Source organism: Colletotrichum fructicola (genome assembly GCF_000319635.2).
Source record: "Colletotrichum fructicola Nara gc5 chromosome Unknown KSG_Nara_v1_contig09, whole genome shotgun sequence".
NCBI classification, from domain to species: Eukaryota; Fungi; Ascomycota; class Sordariomycetes; order Glomerellales; family Glomerellaceae; genus Colletotrichum; species Colletotrichum fructicola.
This window is the reverse complement of record NW_027094059.1, coordinates 2,179,031-2,197,732: the sequence shown is the minus strand read 5'-3', so window position 1 is coordinate 2,197,732 and position 18,702 is coordinate 2,179,031. Positions and strand designations below refer to the sequence as shown.

Here is an 18,702-nt window from a genome sequence, read left to right as displayed (position 1 = left end):
ATGAAACAGACAAATCGAAAAAAGGGGACCATGTCGCCAAAGCGACCAACCAACGCAGGTTGCTTACCGTGCCATAAGACGCCATACGGTGTCGGCGGCTGGCAGCGGGCACAACACGAGAAATATGCAATGCAATGCACGAATGGCCTTGTCCACCGCCCCAGGCCACCGCAGGCAAGCGAGCCAAACCCCCAACCTCACCCCCAAGAATAGGCTCTCTAGCCGCGTTCTGGACCTCGCTTCTGCCTCTCGTGACTGGAACATGCTGATTGTTTCCATCAGTTCTATGCAGCATCTACGGCGATGCCCACTCGCCCTCGTTGAAGCTTTTGCTCGGCAGGCTTAATGCTGTCTTGGGATTTGCTTGAAGCTGGCTCTGGCGTGCCCGAGCACAAGCCAAAATCATCCCCCCCCGAAGCACCCAAGCCCAACCATCCTTGACCATCATCCCTGGAGGATCCAGGATCGATTGGCTTCCCGGGAACCACCCTGGTCGGAAAATGGCCAACTTGTCGACTTTTGAGGCTCCACTCCCCTTGCCCGGGTCCGCTTCTTCCAAGCCGGGCACAACGAGCCTCGAACAGTGGCCCGCCGGCGTCAAGGCCCTCAAGGCAAAAAGCCAGAAGAAGGACCGCCTTCTGGCCCTCCGAGGCCTCAGAACCTGGACTTGGGCCCCAAGTCCCGAAGATCTGCATTGTTGGCCAGTCCACGGGGGGCCCCTTTAGCACCTTAGGAAGGAGGATATTCATAGTACCCAATCGGCCAGCCTCCGGAACCCTGCTCTTTTCGACAGCCGAACGAAGGCCACCCGAGGGAGGAACGAGCAGGAGGGAAAGAAAAGGTCACCGCTATGATGCAGACATGAGTAAACCTCGAGCTCGTATCCTAGAATGGTGGGCTCCGCTGTCGACGGGCATGACGGGCTTTGGTGACCCTTTTCGTGAGGCGATGCCTGGTATACCTGCGGGTCTGCGTCTCTTTACCATGTATCCCATGTATCGATTCCCGCCCCCTTAGTTCAAAGATTTCTGTCTCCATCAAAGGATGTAGATGTCCCTCCCTCCCACCACCCCTCTGACGTATCTTGGTCCTGGTTTTCTTGCTCTAGCTTCTGCTCTGCGTGTTTGTGTGGGAACTGGAGATCTTTACAATCGCTCAAGCCTCCTTTCCATACTTTCGTCTTTCGTTCAATCAAGCAAAACTGGCATCACTCGCTTTTGGCCGGTTTATGAGTATTGTTACATCGCTTTTCACTTTCGTTATCTGATTTTATCGGTTTTTAGCCCCCGTATCTCTCTGATTGTGTGTGTGTGTGTGGTCTCTCTGGCGTCATATCATCAGTTGGCTTGGATATTCACTCCCATACAACCAGAAGCAGTGGTCGGTCGCTTCAACCCACGCTCGCTTCGAGGAGCTCTCGGGCGTCCCTCACAACACCACATAACAAGCAGCCAAGATGTGGTTTGGGAGTTCGCTCCTATTACTGGGTTGCTTAACCCATAATGTTAATGGCTACAAGTACGACCCGGACTATGTCGACTTCAACCTCAACACAAATAAGGATGCGCAAGATCCTATACAATATGACGGAAAATGGGAGAACCACGACTTCCACCCGTCACCAGACAACTGGCGGTTTCCCTTTTACACTATCATGCTCGACCGCTTCGTAAATGGCGACCCAGCAAACGATAACGCAAACGGAACCGTCCTCGAGCAGGATATCACGGGTACGCAGCTGCGATTTGGTGGTGACATCGCCGGTTTGGTGGACACGCTGGATTACCTCCAGGGAATGGGCATCGAGGGATTGTATTTCGGAGGATCTATGCTCATCAACGCGCCCTGGAACTACGATAACTACTCTCCGTTGGATCACACCCTTCTGGATTTCCACTTTGGCAACATCACGATATGGAGAACCGCGATCGAGGAAATCCACAAGCGTGGAATGGTAAGTTTCTACGATGATGGAGGAAGATTCCGGATGGGACATGTTGTAAGCTGACCTGTCGGACTTAGTACATCGTCTTCGACAACACGGTCGCGACACTGGGTGACTTGATCGGTTACAAGGAATACCTCAACTCCACGGCGCCGTTCGAGCCCCACGAGATGGAGGCCATCTACAAGACCGACCGACACTACTTGGACTGGACTTTCCCGACCGGATACAACAAGACTTGCGAAAACTTCCCGAGACTGTACTACGAGTCCGGTTACGAGGTCGGCGAGGAGGTTTACGGCATGTTCGAGGGCTGCTACGACGGTGACTTTGATCAGTTCGGTGACACAGAGGCTTTCGGCGTTTACCCCGATTACCGTCGTCAGTTGACCAAATTCGCTTCCGTCCAGGACAGATTGAGAGAATGGGTCCCCGCCGTCAACCAGAAGCTCGGTCACTTCTCCTGCATGCTGATCAAGATGTGAGTTCGAGGAATGTTCGCGAGGAAACTTGGCAGACAACTGACAAATGAATGCAGGTTGGATATTGATGGCTTCAGATACGACAAGGCGCTGCAAGTTACGGTCGATGCTCAGGGTGAATTCTCCAAGATGATGCGTGATTGCGCCAGCGACCTTGGCAAGAAGAACTTCTTCCTTCCCGGTGAGATTACAGGTGGTAATACCATGGGTTCCATCTACATCGGTCGCGGCCGCCACCCGGAGCAGTGGTTCAAGGACATCAACACCGCCTACAGCACGAACGAAACTGTCGCAGAGGATCAGGACATTTTCATCCGCGACAAGGGCCACCAGGCCTTGGATTCGGCCGCCTTCCACTACTCCTTCTATCGTTTCCTGGTCATCTTCATGGGTATGGACGGTACTGGTGTCGCCGGATACGATGTGCCCAGTAACTTCGTTGAGGCCTGGAACGAGGTCCTCCGAGCCAACGATTTGATCAACGCCAACACTGGCGAAGTCGACCCCCGTCACATGTACGGCGCCATGAACCAGGATACCTTCCGCTGGCCCGCCATCGAACTCGGCCACGAGCGCAGTCTGATGGGTCTTTTCGTCACGACGCTTCACCTGCCCGGAATTCCCATGCTCACCTGGGGCGAGGAACAGGGCTACTACGTGCTCGACAACACCGCGCAGAACTACATGTTCGGTCGTCAACCTCTGTCTTCCGCTCCCGCCTGGCAGCAGCACGGATGCTATTCCATGCCTGCTACCCTCTACTTCCAGATGCCTCTGTCCAACGCGCGCGAGGGCTGCCGCGACGACACCGTTTCTTGGGATCACCGCGACCCCGCTCACCCCATGAGACTCGTCCTCAAGCACATGTACACCATGAGAAAGGAGTACCCTGTTCTTCAGGACGGCATGTGGCTCGTTCAGCTGTCAAACCACACCGAGGAGCTCTTCTACCCCGGTAACTCCGGAATGGCCACTGTGACCGGTCTTTTCAGCGTCATGCGCTACCAGCTCGGTGTCCAAGACATGGGTGAAGACCTCGTCCCCGTCTGGTTCCTGTACAACAACTGGAACGTCACCAAGTCGTGGACCTTCGACTGCACCAACGAGGATGAGGCTCTGATCTCTCCTTTCGAGGATGGAACCACCGTCAAGAACCTGTTCTTCCCTCACGACGAGATCAAGCTCGAGGCCTCCCCCAAGAAGCTCGGCTACGCCGGCAACACGGGCTTCAACGGCTGCACCAAGAACATCACCATGGCTCCCTTCGAGTTCCGCGCCTACGTCCCGAAGGCCGACTTCAAGAACCCCCCCGTCATGCTCACCAAGTTCAGCCCCGGCCACGACTACCGCATCCTGGCCAACGACACCAGCAGCACCGTTCCCATCGAGTTCCAGTCCAACGCCGAGCTGGACTGCGAGAAGTTCAAGGACTTTGTCACCTTCAGGGCCCACACCGACGACAACAGCGTTCCCTCTATTGACGAGAGCTCCATCAAGTGCTCCAACATTTCCGAGCGCCCGCAAGAGTGGACCGGTGTTTTGCCCTCTGTTTGGTCGTGGAAGGCCAACCTCATCAACGTCAAGCACGGTGTCCACGAGGTGACTGTCTCCAATGCCACCACCGCTACTGGAAACTCGACCACCGGCGCAACTGATCACTTCTTCTTCCGCATCGGCGCGGCCGAGAACCCGATCGTGTTCCCCGCGACCGCCAACTACTCCACTACGCTGCTCTCCCAGGACGACGACGGCACCCTCAGAATCAAGCACAGCGCCGCCGGTGCCTCCAAGTTCCGCTACTCGACCAACTTCGAGTCCTCCTGGAGCGACTGGGTCAACTACGAGACCGAGACAAAGGTTGTGAAGCAGGAGTGGAACGGAACCAAGGAGCAAGAGTGGGACGGAGAGCACATCATCGTCCAGTACTGGTCCCAGATCCTCGGAACGAGCGCCTACAAGGTCCACGCTGATCTCGACTACGACATCCCCCGCCGCATCCCGCACATGTTCGCCGTCGGCAAGTTCAACCAGTTCGGTTACGACAGCGGTCTGACCAAGTCCCTGTCGCACAAGGCGGAGTCGCTTTGGCAGTGGCACTACATGGACGAGTGGCCCAACTACTTCAAGTTCAGCATCTGGGGCATGAACCCTGACAAGATGCCCGATCAGTCGTTCGTCTACGGTGACGTCGACGGCGACAGCGTCGTTGAGCGCCTGCCTCCCTCCTCGCTGTTCGAGAACGCCGTCAACATCACTTCCGCGCCGCCTAAGCCGTACCTCGCGTACAAGGTCATCCTCAACGACGCCACGCTGCAGTACCAGCTCATCCCTGTTGGCAGCATGTGGGTGCAGTTCTTCCTGTGGCTGTTCCTCTTCATCCTCCCCATCGTCGGTGGTCTCGCCGCCGTCCAGGCCTTCAAGCGTTCTTTCTACCAGGTCAAGTTCAACGAGACCGGTGTTGGTGCCCAGTCAAAGTTTGGCCAGATTGTCGAGAAGACCCGCAACGTTTTCATCGGCGCCGCTGGTGCCATCCCTCTCAAGATGAACAGCTCGACCGACCTCGTTTCTGCCGCTGCGGCTGCCACCACTGCCAACAAGCGCCGCAGGGTGCTGATTGCCACCATGGAGTACAACATCGATGACTGGAACATCAAGATCAAAATTGGTGGTCTGGGTGTCATGGCCCAGTTGATGGGTAAGGCGCTCAAGCACCAGGACCTCGTTTGGGTCGTTCCCTGCGTCGGTGATGTCGAGTATCCCGAGGACCAGCCTGCCCCCAGCATGTTCGTCAAGATTATGGACCAGATGTACGAGATCAAGGTTCAGTACCACATTGTCGATAACATCACCTATGTTCTGCTGGACGCTCCTGTTTTCCGCAAGCAGACCAAGTCTGAGCCCTACCCCCCTCGCATGGACGACTTGGAGTCTGCCATCTACTACTCTGCCTGGTAAGTTGAAGACCTCATTCAGTCTCTTTCAACACGTACTGACATACATCCAGGAATCAATGTATTGCCGAGGCAACCAACCGTTTCCCCATCGATCTTTACCACATTAACGATTACCACGGAACCATCGCCCCGCTCTACCTGCTCCCCAAGACTATCCCCGTTGCTGTCTCCCTCCACAATGCCGAGTTCCAGGGTCTCTGGCCCATGCGCACACCTGAGGAGAGCAAGGAGGTTTCTAAGGCGTACAACTTGGATCTTGAGATCATCAAGAAGTACGTCCAGTACGGTTCAGGTAAGCATGCATTCGCCCCGGCGGGTTGCCAATCGGATTCCTAATATCACGCAGTTTTCAACCTTCTCCACGCTTCCGCCAGTTACCTCCGCATCCACCAGAACGGCTTCGGCGCTGTCGGTGTCTCCAAGAAGTACGGTGACCGTTCGTTCGCCCGTTACCCTATCTTCTGGGGTCTCTCCAAGATCGGCCAGCTGCCCAACCCCGACCCTACGGATACTGCCGACTGGGACAAGGAGGATTTCATGAAGCAGAAGAAGCCCGAGGTCGACCCCGCGTGGGAAGCCAGCCGTGGTGATCTCCGTAGACAGGCTCAGGAATGGGCCGGCCTGAAGGTCGACCCTGAAGCCGAGCTTTTCGTCTTCGTCGGTCGTTGGTCTCTGCAAAAGGGCGTAAGTCATGCATTGGTCTACAGGCTCGGAAACTTTGCTGACATGTTCTAGGTTGATCTTATTGCTGATGTGTTCCCCTCTGTCCTCGAAACCAACCCCAAGGTTCAGCTGATTACCATTGGTCCCGTTATTGATCTCTACGGCAAGTTCGCCGCCCTGAAGTTGAGCAAGCTCATGGAACTCTACCCCGGACGTGTTTTCTCCAAGCCTGAGTTTACCGCTCTCCCGCCCTACATCTTCAGTGGTGCCGAGTTCGCTTTGATCCCCTCTAGAGATGAGCCCTTCGGTTTGGTCGCTGTCGAGTTCGGAAGAAAGGGAGCCTTGGGTGTCGGTGCCCGTGTCGGTGGTCTCGGTCAAATGCCCGGATGGTGGTTCACGGTCGAATCGACCAAGGCTGTAAGTCTCCTGTGATTCTTTCTATTCACCCACAAGCCGCTAACAAACTTCACAGGCCCATCTTACCAAGCAGTTCAGACATGCCATCCAGTCCGCTCTCAAGGCCGATACCAAGACTCGTGCCGAGATGCGTGCCTACTCCGCCAAGCAACGTTTCCCTGTCGCCGAGTGGCTCGAGAAGCTCGAAAAGCTCCAGGCTGGCTGCATCAAGTCTCACGCCAAGTACGGTAAGAAGGGTCTCGGCAAGGGTAACGTCCTCGTCAAGCGCAGCCGCGCCAGCTCCAACGTCGGTCTTCGCGAGGAGGTCGAGCTCGTCGACCGCTCCCCCGCCTGGATGAGACAAGTCTCCGACTACGACGATGATGCCACCACTCTCAACACCGGACGCAACACCCCCGCTGGCATGCAGACTCCTCACGGTTACTACTCTAGCACCCCCGGATCGCCCATCATCTCGCCTTCTCCCGCCTATGTCGACTCTCCCGGTGGTTCTCGCGCTGCTTCTCCCGGACCTCACAGCCGCAACATCTCTGGCAACGAGCTTACTCACTCTCGCAACTACTCAGGCTTCTCCACTCACGATGTCAACAACCACAGCCGCAACGTCTCCGGTTTCTCTATGGCCGACACGCTTCCTCTGCCTCCCCCAGGCGGTGCTCTGGGTATCCACGACAACTCCTCCCGTGCTTCCATGCTTAGTGTTGAGGACGTCGTCGGTGACCGCCATGACTACAAGCTCCAACAGGTTGACCCCTTCTTCACCGACCAAAAGGGCGAGTTCTACCAGGAATTCGAGGAGAGACTCAAGAACCTCAACGCGCAAAACTCCATTTCTGATCTCTGTATCGAGGACTACCTGATGAAGAGTGAAAAGGAGTGGTTCGACATGTACCTCGACGCCAGGCTGGGTCGTCCTTCGCGCCCCTCGTCTCCCTCCGGCTCCGGACGACGATCCATGTCTAGAACCCGCTCCCCGTCCAGATCCCCTCTCGGCATGCTCAAGAACCTGTCCAGCTCCAAGCTCAGCTTGCCCATGGAGCGCGGCCGCGCTGCCAGACGTTCCAACTTGATGAACAGCACCAACGCAGATGGCTACGGTGACCAGACTCCTCCCGACTCCCCTGGCTATGACCGCGCCCAGTTCGCCCTTCCCGACGACTACGTTCCCCCTACTGGTGTCAAGAAGTAGGTTCTCATCTTTCCCTCACCCCGTATCAGAACTAACATCACCCAGGTACCTCCAGTACAAGGTCGGCGATTGGCCCGTCTACGCAATGCTTCTGGCCCTCAACCAGGTCATCGCCACCAACTCCTACCAGGTCACCCTTCTCACCGGCGAGGTCGGCCAGACGGCTTCCAAGCTCTACGTCATCGCCTCCATCTACCTCTTTGGCTCTCTCGTTTGGTACACGCTTTCCCGCACTGTTCCTCTTCTGTACCCGCTCTCGGTGCCTTACATCGTCTACGGTATCGCCTTCCTGATCCTCGGCTGCTCCCCCTTCGCCGCGGACAACAACACACAGGTCTGGCTCCAGAACGCCGCCACCGGCATCTACGCCTTTGCCTCCGCCTCCGGATCTCTCGCGTTCGCCTTCAACTTCGGTACTGACGGTGGCTCTACCGTCCCCAAGTGGATCCAGCGTCTTGCCATCATCCAGGGCTTGACCCAGCTGTACACTCTCGGTCTCTGGGCCTGGGGTTCTCTCGTCTCCGACGCCGAGGCCAACTCTCAGCCCAAGCCCACTCTCGCCGGCTCCCCCGCTCTGCTCGGCATCTGTCTCCCCGTGTGCCTGCTCCTGTGGGCCATCGGCGTGCTCCTCTACCTCGGTCTCCCCGATTTCTACCGCGAGTCCCCGGGTCCCGTGCCCAAGCTGTGGGCGTCCCTCGTCAGGCGCAAGACCATCGCCTGGTACCTCCTCGCCGTCGCCATCCAGAACTACTTCCTCTCCCCGCTCTTCGGCCGCAACTGGTTCTTCCTCTTCTCGTCCCAGCACGTGCCCGTCTGGAGCATGGTCATCCTCGCCCTCTTCTTCTTCATCTTCGTCTGGGCCTTCGTCCTCTGGGGCCTGGCCAAGGCCAGTGCCAGCCATCCCTGGCTGTTCCCCATGTTCGCCGTCGGTCTCGGTGCTCCCCGCTGGGCCCAGATCTGGTGGGGTACCTCCCGCATTGGCGTCTGGATGCCGTGGGCCGGCGGCGCCGTCGCAGGTGCCGTCCTCAGCCGCATCCTCTGGCTCTGGCTCGGTGTCCTCGACGGTCTCCAGGGCGCGGGTATCGGTATGATTCTCATGCTGACGCTCACCCGTGTCCACGTCGCGGCCGCCTGTGCCGCGGCGCAGGTCGTCGGATCAATCTTCACCATGCTCGCGCGTGCGACGGCGCCCAACAACGTCGGTCCCGGGCCCGTCTTCCCCGACGTCAGCGAGGGTGTCGGTGTGGCGCTTGCGAGCGCGTGGTTCTGGGTGGTTCTTTTGTTGAACCTGTTTATCTGCATTGGTTACTTCAAGTTCTTTAGAAAGGAACAGGTTAGCAAGCCTTAAAGGGAAAGGGATATATACCACAAGGCTATGATTGTGCTTTTCTGGGATTAGACATGGATAGAAAGTTTTTGTTTGTTTTGGGTAGCATATGATCCTCAGTAATGACCACACACTTACTACTGTTAATAGAGATAATGAACAATTAGATATCTCTCAATATGTTTCCCCCGTCTCAGTGAAAGTGAAGCCTGCCCTCATGTAACAACTCAATACCAAATTAGCAGCAACTGCCTAACAATTCGATGGGTTGACTGTAGCTAGCCTACTCAAAACATGAATAGGAGAGCCTGGATTCTGCACGCCGGGATTGGGGATCGCATCTAGGTTGAAGGACAGCTTGACATTGGGTCCAAAGATGAGGCAGTGAGTTGAGCCACCAAAGTGGAAACGTCCAATCTTGTCCCCCTTCTTAAAACCGTTTGGCTTATCAAAGAACTCGACAGAGGAAACCTCGGCCATGCCAATCATGACCACAGCCATGAGACCGATGTCAGGGTTATCAGCCTTGATGTAAGCGACGCCCCGCTTGGCAACCGCGGAGATGTAGCTTTGTGACAACTCATCGGCACCAATGTCCGGATGTGCTATTCCCTTGTCCGGACTGAACCCCCACATGAGAGGCTCTGAATAATATGCGCCGTTGATGATCCGGGGGCTATCCTCAACGTATGAGCCAGAAACGGGAGCATGCCAGTTGTGGTAACTGTCTGCACTGAGGAACGCTTGGTATACAGTGCCTCCGACAAACTTCTGGGCCATTCTTTCGTTGCCGAGCATGTCCACAAGGCTGTAGTTTGATCGACCATCAGGATTCTTAACCCAGAATGTGTCGCGAAGACTGACGTTTCTCCGGATATAGAACGGGGTCGACTCGGTAGCACTGACGATGACATTGTCGTCGTGAGGACATGCGAGCGGTCGGAGGCCATGCTTAAAGTCGCGAGTGAAGAAGTGATCCCAGGAATCAAAACCGTAATGGATCGGGTCGTCGGGGTTGGGAACCACGTATGTGTCCAAGAAATTCCTCAGCCCGGCCTCCTCCGTCTGGGCTGTTTGCGATAGCCAGCCTCCCGGGTCGGTCGTCACCGTCTGACGTGAGTCGGATGTGGTAAGATATTTACCCCAGTAATCCAGCATATCTTTGAATACCTTATTAACGTCTTCCCGAATGAATGCGGCAAACCCAGCTTTCGTAGCCATGGGCCAGTCCAGAATGGCGTTGATAGGGGTACCTATCTGGGCGGAGTCGTTATACCCGATTGGGTGTTGTATCTGGTAGTTGAGTGCCAGTATGAGTGTCTCAAGATCTCTGATTTCAGGGCCGCCACCCGGGATGGTGTTGTAGGGAGGCCTAGTCGGCACCTCGGTCAACATCTCTGTAAAGAGCATGTAGAGATTGGGGTTTGCTTTGATAAGATCTCGAAGAGCCTTGATAGGCGGGGCATCGGGCAATCTGTTAGCCCTCGCCCTTTTGAGTATCTCGCTGACATGATGCTGAACCGCTTTGGGATCATGGGGCAACCATCCACCGATTCGGTGTGCCAGAGATGGGCTGGGAACGCGTCCAACTCTCGCTTCTTTGGACTGTATAGCCATAATGATAGGATGTAATGAGAAGGGTGTAGAGGAGATATAAGTGTGAGGTGTTTGATAGAATCTGGAAAGCAAAGAGACAGCATGTACCGGGGCAAGGATTGTCATATTAATAAGGACAGGGCCAGCCACTCTTGAGTCAACACTCTCTGCCATCACAACTACATTGTCGGTTTCGGTTGAAATCATTCAAACTACTGCCCCGGTAAGAGACGTTGGTCCGAGTAGAAAGGTGTACAGAAGTGCCGTGATACGCCTGACCTCAGCCATACATACTGTTTTCGGTCAAAGTGCATTAACAGCGCAAGGTTCCCTCAGCGCCGCGGGTACTCTCTCGCGAACATCGTCTCATGATCACATCCTCGAACGATTAAATACCTCGAAGTCGAAGCACTACCGTCTAGTGGTCCGACCTTCAAGGTGTAAAAACTTCTAGCCGAGCCCAGAACGCGATGGCAGCTTGGCGAGGAGTCCAACTGCCGGCAGCGGGTGTCATAACGTTCTGCCGACCTCGTTTGCGTTCACGTGGTTCTATTGCCGTCGCTGAATCCGGCCTCCAAGTACCAGCCGCACGCCACTCAGAAGTCCGGTAGTCAAGGTGCGGCGAGAGACTGTTCCGGACCTACCCTAAAATGAAGGTTTAAGACATCTCTCAGCGCGGGCCAGAACCCGAACGGGTCCATAACATCTTGGTTTCTTCTCATGCTCTACGAAATCAAGCAGGCCATGAGCATCGACTGGGTTTCTTTTCTTTGGGCGACATCAAGTCTCGGTCTATGTCGATGAAGTGCCCAGTATCGCGTCAAGACACTTCTGCGAGAACCAACACGCGATGGTTGCATGTTAACGTCAATATATTTTGCCTCGAACCTTTGTACTGTTTTTCTCCAAGCCAAGACACTCTCGTCATTTTCCCTCACTTCAACAAGTGCCCCTCCGTGTCGGCACCCTGCGGCCTCTTCCAATGCACCGGCAGCTCCCCCCAGCTCTCCTCATTATACTTCTCCTGCACCTTCTGACACGTCCTCAGCCCCCACTCCGTCACCCCGACCATCGCACAGCTCTCAAACATGAACGCACAGCTCCCGGCGCCCACCTTGGCCGGCTTCAGCTCCGCGTTCCTTGCCCCCTCCCCACTCTCCGCGTCGGGACCGTGCCCGCTCATCGTGTTGTGCAAGCTCGCGCCGCCGGGCACGAACCCGCCGGAGCCCCCGCGCTTCGCGTCGTACCCGCCCGTGATCAGGCCCATGAACTCCGACATGGTGTTGCGGTGGAAGTACGGCGGCCGGAACGTGTCCTCGGCCACCAGCCACCGCGGCGGGAAGATGACAAAGTCCGCGATCGCCGTGCCCGGCACCCCGCTCGGCGCCGACAGCACCGTGAAGATGGACGGGTCCGGGTGGTCGTACGAGATGGTCCCGATCGTGTTGAAGCGCCCCAGGTCGTACTTGTAGGGGTAGTAGTTGCCGTGCCACGCTACCACGTCGAACGGGCTGTGCGCCTGCTCCGTCTTGAAGAAGTCGTTGTTGAACTTGACCCGCACCTCGTACTTGCTGGGTCCCTCGTGCGCCGTCACCCCAAAGTCCTCGTCGAAGCACGCCACGGGAGCCTGGAAGTCCCGCGCGTTCGCCAGCCCGTTGGTGCCGATCGGCCCCAGCTCCGGCAGCACAAAGTGGCCCTGGTACAGCTCCAGCGCGTACCCCCTCGCGGGGCCACTCGGCAGGTGGACCTGGTACTTGATCCCCCTCGGGATGACGGCAATCTCGAGCGGGCGGACGAGCAGCCAGCCTAGCTCAGTGCGGATATCCAGCACGCCCTCCTGCGGGACGATGAGCAGGTCGCCGTCGGCGGAGTAGAAGGCGCTCTTGGTATCCATGCTGCGCCCGGCGGCGTAGACGTACATGCCAATGCCCTGCTTGAGGGTGGGGTCGCCCGCGCCGGCGACGAGTCGCATGCCCTCGACAAAATCCCAGCTGCGCGCCTCGTCGTGGTCGAAGGGGTCCCAGCGCAGCTGGTTGGGGATGTATCGCAGCTTCGACGGCTCGGCCTTGGGTTCCGGGGTCGTGGTCGGCGCGTAGGGCGGGTGGGCGCACGAGGGCAGGATGCGGTAGAGCCAGGCCTGCTTCATATCGTGGCGGGGCGCCGTGAAGGAGGTCCCGGAAAGCTTCTCGGCATAGAGGCCGTGGGGGGGCTTTTGCGGGGAGTTTTGGCCGATCGGGAGGGACCCGGGGACGGCTTCGGACCTGTGGGCGGAGAGAGGTTGCAGGTCAGTTACGGGGATGGCCTCTTGATTGGGTGTCAGGCGATGGGGATACGCACTCGAGGTGAGAGTCGAAGCCGACCTGGTACCGGTACTTCTCCTTGAAATCAAATGTTGTGACGGGCATTGTGACGAACGGCTTCAAAGCAGCTATGTGTCGAAGCTTATAGTGGCCGATGTGATGGATTGTCGAAACAAAGACGCTGCATGGAACGAAAATCGGTCCATGGCTTAAGTTCTATATCACATCCCCCAACAGCGGCGGCGGAATAGGGTTACTCGCTTTGGATGACGTTGGATGGAATTGCGTCCCTCGCAAAGCCGACAGCTTGTTCTCGATTCCGCGGTCGTCGCAAGGACCGTAAAGTCGGCGTCAAGCGGCGTCTGCCGACGTTAGCCGGGGCAGCCGGATGTGGTGCTTCTCACTAGGCCTTTCAATTCCGAATTTCCGCTGCCTTTGGGGGTTCAATTGCTCCAAGAGGGGGCCGTGCGACCTGGCCCCGTCTCACCCCGCGGTGGAGGAGGAGCCTGAGGGGAAATCGGCAGTATCCGTTCAGATCCGAAATGGAGACATTGCTGACTGATGACGGGGGAGATTGAGGGGTGCAGACATTCGAGGTTTCGGACGAGGGAGACGGTCTATGCCTCAGACTGAGGCCATGGCTTTCCGGAGCTTGGGATCTTTGAGGTCTGGCACGGATTGTTTGGCTTGGCTCAGACAACAGCTGGAAGCGTACCACACTAACAGCATTACGCACCGTGTAAGTGAGTATATGTTAACACAGCATCAATTACCCCGCCATTTGCGTCACCATGTGAGGGGTCAACGGTGAGTGATCACGGAAACACACAGCTGGGGCTAGATGCTCACGCAAATGTCTGAATTGCGAAGAAGCTGAGGTTTGGCCATTTGAAGCTTCGAGAATAGCATGCTTGATCATCTACAAGTATTCAACCTAAATAGATCAATCCTCAGCCCGCTCGGACGGCAGACCCTAGTTCCCCGGGGAGTGGGTCACGATGCAGGACAGCCGGTGCACAGCTCCCTCATATCCACCCACCATTGACGACATGCCTTTCTCGACGCTGACGAGATCAGGGGGAGATGGTCTCTTTGCAATAACTCAGGATTCAGACATACATACACCCAAGTCACAAGCGAATGAGAATGTCATGACTGTCAACGTGTCTATTCAAGCGACCCAAGGCTGTTACCACCTCGAGCCCGCCGAAGCACCGTCGACGTCCCGGGATTTCCTAGCTAATACACCTCGAGGCTCCGAGCCTGAGAGAAGAGATCCGAACCGATGAACCCATCCGACGATATCTATCGCAATATCCCATTGCGCCAAGTCGCCATACGAGCCAGAGCGAAGCAAGCCAGTGTTGTGATCAGGAAGTATTGGACAAGATACGGGAAAGTGGCGTGGGATTCATTACTCCTCGTCCTTCTTGTTCTTCTTCTTCTTGCCGCCGCTGGACATTGCCTGTGTCGAGTTGGGTGACAGGTGGACGACGAGGCGGGTCCATGACTCCTCCTTGTCCCACTCGAAGCCCATCAGGTAGGGCTTGTCAAGCTCATCGTCGGACTGTGGGTGCTGTCAGTGGTGTTTGTCAAAGGGATGCTGCGGGGTAATGGCTCACCCTCTTCTTGTATGCCTTGTGGATGGCGTCCATGGCGTCCTTGATTGTGACGCCCTTCAGGTTCCTTGCTGTTACTTCCATGCCGAGAGGGAAGTGCAGGTCAATTCTCTTGACTGGGGGTTCTGTCAGGTGCTTCTTGAGGATCTCCTTCTCCTCTATTGTTGAGGGGGAGGTGTTGATCTTCCTGTTCGGGTACTGTCAGCCATTGTTGCAGGCGTAGTTGTCTACGTAAGAGACACGATTATGATAAGGTGTGACTTACCATCCTGTCTTCTGTGTCTCGATAGCTATTTGAAGATCAATGCCTTCTGCCTCTGTATAGGAACATGACAAGTTAGCAGTGCTCCGAGGTACCCGAGCGAGTGCGGGGTCATGGGAGAGGGGTGGTTTCGGGGCAATGACATACCAAGGTCGTTGACGTTCTTGACGCCAGGAGCGGCGGCAGAGCTCTGTCTGCGCTTCTCCTTGGGAGGGGAGGTGGCGAGGCCCTGGACGGCAGAGTCGACTTTGGAAAGTGGTTCCGACATGATGGTGTTGTGTTTGTGGTGTGACTAGATCTAGATGATCGAGTGATTGTATCTGGCAACAGGTTTCAAGTAAGCTCCTGAGCTGTGTATCTCGCGTGACAGGTTAAGCTCGTGTGCAGGACGGGAGCTCTTGACTGTCCAAGGAGGGGGAGGAAGGGGTACCTTTGGAAGCTGGTTGGTTTAATGGATGAAAGATTGGTTGATGAGTGGGATGAGGACGAGAATAAGAAGGAAAGGAAGATGAGGGGGAGGGACGAGGTAGATAGATGTCGATCGGGACGGGGCGCCTGACCTGACCTGGCTGTGCCCTGGATGAGACTGGCCGTGCTTGAGCTGGTGCTTGGAGCAGGAGCTGGCGTGAGGAGAGGGGAAACATCCATTGTCCAGGGCTGGTCCCGTCTGGTAAGGTGAGGTAAGGTGCCTTGGTTGGAGGAGCAGTGGTCAATGGCCAATGGTCAATGGCCTGTCACTGCAGTGCGTGAGTGCGTAGTCGGTCCATGTTCCCCCATGGACGAGTCGGGTGTCGAGGCAGAGAGCTCCCTGCATCGGCCGTCGCCTGGCTGAATGGCTGGTGCAGATACATTGAGTGACGGCGGCGTGTGTAAGAGAAGAGAGGTACCACAGCTAGCAGCTAAGATTGATGATGCATTACGGTTTCGTCAGACCGGGCGGGGTAACTGCCCATCAATGGCGCCGCCAGACGATCGCGTGACTGGGAAGCTCATGAGATGCGCGGGCGACCTGAGGCGAGGGGAAGGGAAGGCACGGGCGTCGAGGGCGGGCCACCCGTCACCTGCCACCACAGCTGCAGGGGAAGAAGTGACATTCCACCTACCTAGGTAGGTATTACTAAGGTAAGGTTCCGTATCTACCCTAGGTGCCTTAGGAAAGGAGGAAAGCAGAAGGAAGGAGCTACCGAAGCTGCCAGGGAAAGTACCTGCCTCTGCCAATGTTGCTGTTGCAGCAGGAGCACAGGAGCAGGAGCAGGAGCAGCAAAAGCAGGAGCAATGACTGATTGTCCTCTACTACTGCCGTAGACAGGAGACATGGAAGAGTGGTCTGGTTGGCTGATCATCCGAAACGGGCATGGCGCGTCATGGAGCAGAGGACCCTCTTGCCCAGGCGTGGTCACTGCAGCTGCTCTCGTGTGGAAAGTGGAAAGAGGGGACCGGGAAGCTGCGATGGGCGCAGGGGCGGCAGTCGGCGTGGGATGTGTGTGAGCTGGTACAGGTACAGGTGCAGGTGCAGGTGCAGACACCGCCTGGCGCCATCGTCCAAGGTCCACGGGTCGACGATGAATCGGCTTTAGTGCGGTCTTCGACACGGGAGAAGAGTCTGGGGTAAAAATCTGGGGAAGCAGCAGGAGCCCCACCCTGACGGCCCTATGACGCTATGCCGTTTGCTGGCTGAACTGCTTCTGCCCGTCGTGTCAGTTTTGACACTTGAGTTTACTGAGCTGGAAGTGTGAGTGCTTGTGTGGGAGGGCAGGGGAAGGGAAGGGGAGGGGAGGAGAGGGGGAGAGGAGGCATCTCGAGATCCATCTTGGTGTCTCTTTCTTGGAAGATTCGAATGCAAGATCTCGCTCCCGACCGAGAAACAGCTCAGCACAGCTCAGCACAGCTTAGCTCAGGGGGAAGGTAGGGTCGGCGTTTGTCACTGCCCATCGGTGCAGCGAGCCCTGAACCGGTTTCCGCAGCGCATTAGGTACGGATAGTGGAGCTGCACCTGGCGACCGCAACACTGAACGGGTCACGCCGTGCCAGTGGAACCACAAAACAGCAGACGGGCTCGCACCTCACCTGATGCCTCCTTCCGATTGAGACACCAGACAACCAAACAAATTGGGCCACTGCAATAAGGAAACTGCGGTGCGCATAACGTGATTTCTCGTCCAGCATCCCTCACCTCTCTCCCTCAACCATGTCTGATCTGCCGAGCCACCAGAGTGTCACTACTGGAGTTTGTTTGCGAGGGATGGCCCGGATGAGCAACTGATTGGCGATCCGCCTGAAGCCCCTCACTCAGCGCGCAAATCAGCCCAAAGCCACCTCAGACACACCACAGTGACCACACGCAGGCCACTTCTGATCGACCACCACCAGAGAAGCTCACACCACCCCGTCAATCGTCCGACTCCATATAAGCCACGCGGATCCCTACTCACCTTCCCGGCCTCCCGTCTCGCGACAATACTCAGCGGAGCTCTTCGAAAATGATTTCCAGCATCTCGCCTTGATTTCGTTTGTCTTGTTCAAACATCGCCCGTCTGTCCACGATGCATCGCGCACACACGCCCGTCCACCACCCCAACCGCCATCACGAACCGCCCCCAAGATGAAGCCACCTCGGCATGCACCTCGTTGACGAAGTCGTTACACCTCTCCCCCGGCTGCAGCAACACGCCCAAACACCACACAAACATGCCATGCCATGTCGCCACGTCCCCACATTCCCGCCGTAATTAGTGCCAGCACCAGCACCCAGCACCTCCAGTCCCGTCTCGTCCCTCGCGCGCCCTGTCGGCATTCGCATTCCACCTCCTCGCTTTCGCTTCCGATGTGTCCGCTTCGCCTGCGCCTGTCCCGCATGTCCCGTCCGTTTCTGCGCTTGTCTCTACGCTACGCCAGTGATTCCCGTCCGGCATGGGTCATGAAAGAAATGCGTCTTCGAGCTCCCGATCGATTTCCTGTCTAGCCTGCGTCCAACATGATAGAGTCCAAGTCTCTCAATTATCTGCGTTGCGTCTTTGCTTTTGATCGATTGCACACTTGCTGAAAGGTAAGTCTGGTGGAAACCCTCCGCTAATGGCCCAGTTGGACCCTCAACGTCCCGGCCAAACCGGTCTCAACGCATAAATACGCTCGCGACACGGCGATTAATCGAAGCACGGCATGATCCACCCGGATTCTCGGCGACCTGCGCATTGCATCCCCCGCACCTCCCGTCAGCCCACGCCACTCACCTAAGCGATCCGCTGGGATTCCCTACGCTCTTGAAGCATCTCTTGAAGAAGCCAGACATGCCGCGGAGTTGACTTGTTACGTGAGGTACTCGTCGTCCTGAACTGCTGAGTCTGGCTGACAGCTGTGTCCAGAAGCAACTCCCGTCACCGACTGTCGACTTTGCGATCGAACGACGGAAGCTTTGATGCATGGATGGTCACTGGGCTGTAACATGTAAATCGAGAGCGCGCAATATATTGTTAGCAAGGGCGACAAAGCATGGCAAGCATGGCAGTAGTCTTGACGATGAAGAGGGAAATCTGCCGATCGACCTGTTGTGACTGGAGCTGGTGCACGGATTGGCGGGGTACGCGCGGGGTCAGTGCCAGGGACGATCAATTCACCTTTGCGCATTGGCGCTAAAGAACGAAGCTTCTGAACAACCCTTCCTCACCAATTAACATGGCGTTCAGGAAATAATTGTCTTTTCCTATCCCACACAGATGAGATTTGATATAGTGCAATGGTTGAAACACTGTGAACAGAAAGGCACTAGACATCTAGCAGTAAAATAGCGCAAGGCATCAAACCCGTCCGCTCCCACCGGAATTATTGCTGCAAGGTCGTCTATTCGGTTTGAGCTGCCTGCAGACCCTCCATTGAGTAAATATGGCCATTGCCATCCGTGAATTGGACCTCTTCCATCGCTCCCACCGAGATCAGGATCGACTTCCAGTG

General features: G+C 56.5%; 4 protein-coding genes across 4 annotated transcripts; 1 reads left to right on the top strand and 3 right to left on the bottom strand.

Annotated features, from left to right (window-relative positions):
• Positions 1–1,456: 1,456 nt before the first annotated feature.
• Positions 1,457–8,998, top strand: CGGC5_v014892 (Cell wall alpha-1,3-glucan synthase mok13; the record flags this gene model as incomplete). Its single annotated transcript, XM_032019531.1, has 8 exons — positions 1,457–1,954; positions 2,023–2,426; positions 2,484–5,378; positions 5,432–5,673; positions 5,728–6,065; positions 6,117–6,461; positions 6,517–7,646; positions 7,696–8,998. 8 exons carry the CDS (start codon positions 1,457–1,459, stop codon positions 8,996–8,998), a joined length of 7,155 nt encoding a protein of 2,384 aa, XP_031883425.1.
• A 231-nt stretch (positions 8,999–9,229) lies between these two features.
• Positions 9,230–10,594, bottom strand: psiD-0 (L-tryptophan decarboxylase; the record flags this gene model as incomplete). Its single annotated transcript, XM_066153167.1, has 3 exons — positions 9,230–10,065; positions 10,120–10,137; positions 10,231–10,594. 3 exons carry the CDS (start codon positions 10,592–10,594, stop codon positions 9,230–9,232), a joined length of 1,218 nt encoding a protein of 405 aa, XP_066007498.1.
• Positions 10,595–11,507: 913 nt separating this feature from the next.
• hmgA-0 (Homogentisate 1,2-dioxygenase) lies at positions 11,508–12,978 on the bottom strand (the record flags this gene model as incomplete). The annotated part of the gene is made up of 2 exons (XM_032019533.1): positions 11,508–12,834; positions 12,911–12,978. 2 exons carry the CDS (start codon positions 12,976–12,978, stop codon positions 11,508–11,510), a joined length of 1,395 nt encoding a protein of 464 aa, XP_031883423.1.
• Positions 12,979–14,287: 1,309 nt separating this feature from the next.
• Positions 14,288–15,022, bottom strand: CGGC5_v014889 (uncharacterized protein; the record flags this gene model as incomplete). The annotated part of the gene is made up of 4 exons (XM_032019534.1): positions 14,288–14,440; positions 14,496–14,679; positions 14,758–14,809; positions 14,902–15,022. The coding sequence occupies 4 exons, from the start codon at positions 15,020–15,022 to the stop codon at positions 14,288–14,290; spliced, it is 510 nt and encodes a 169-aa protein (XP_031883424.1).
• Positions 15,023–18,702: the final 3,680 nt, after the last annotated feature.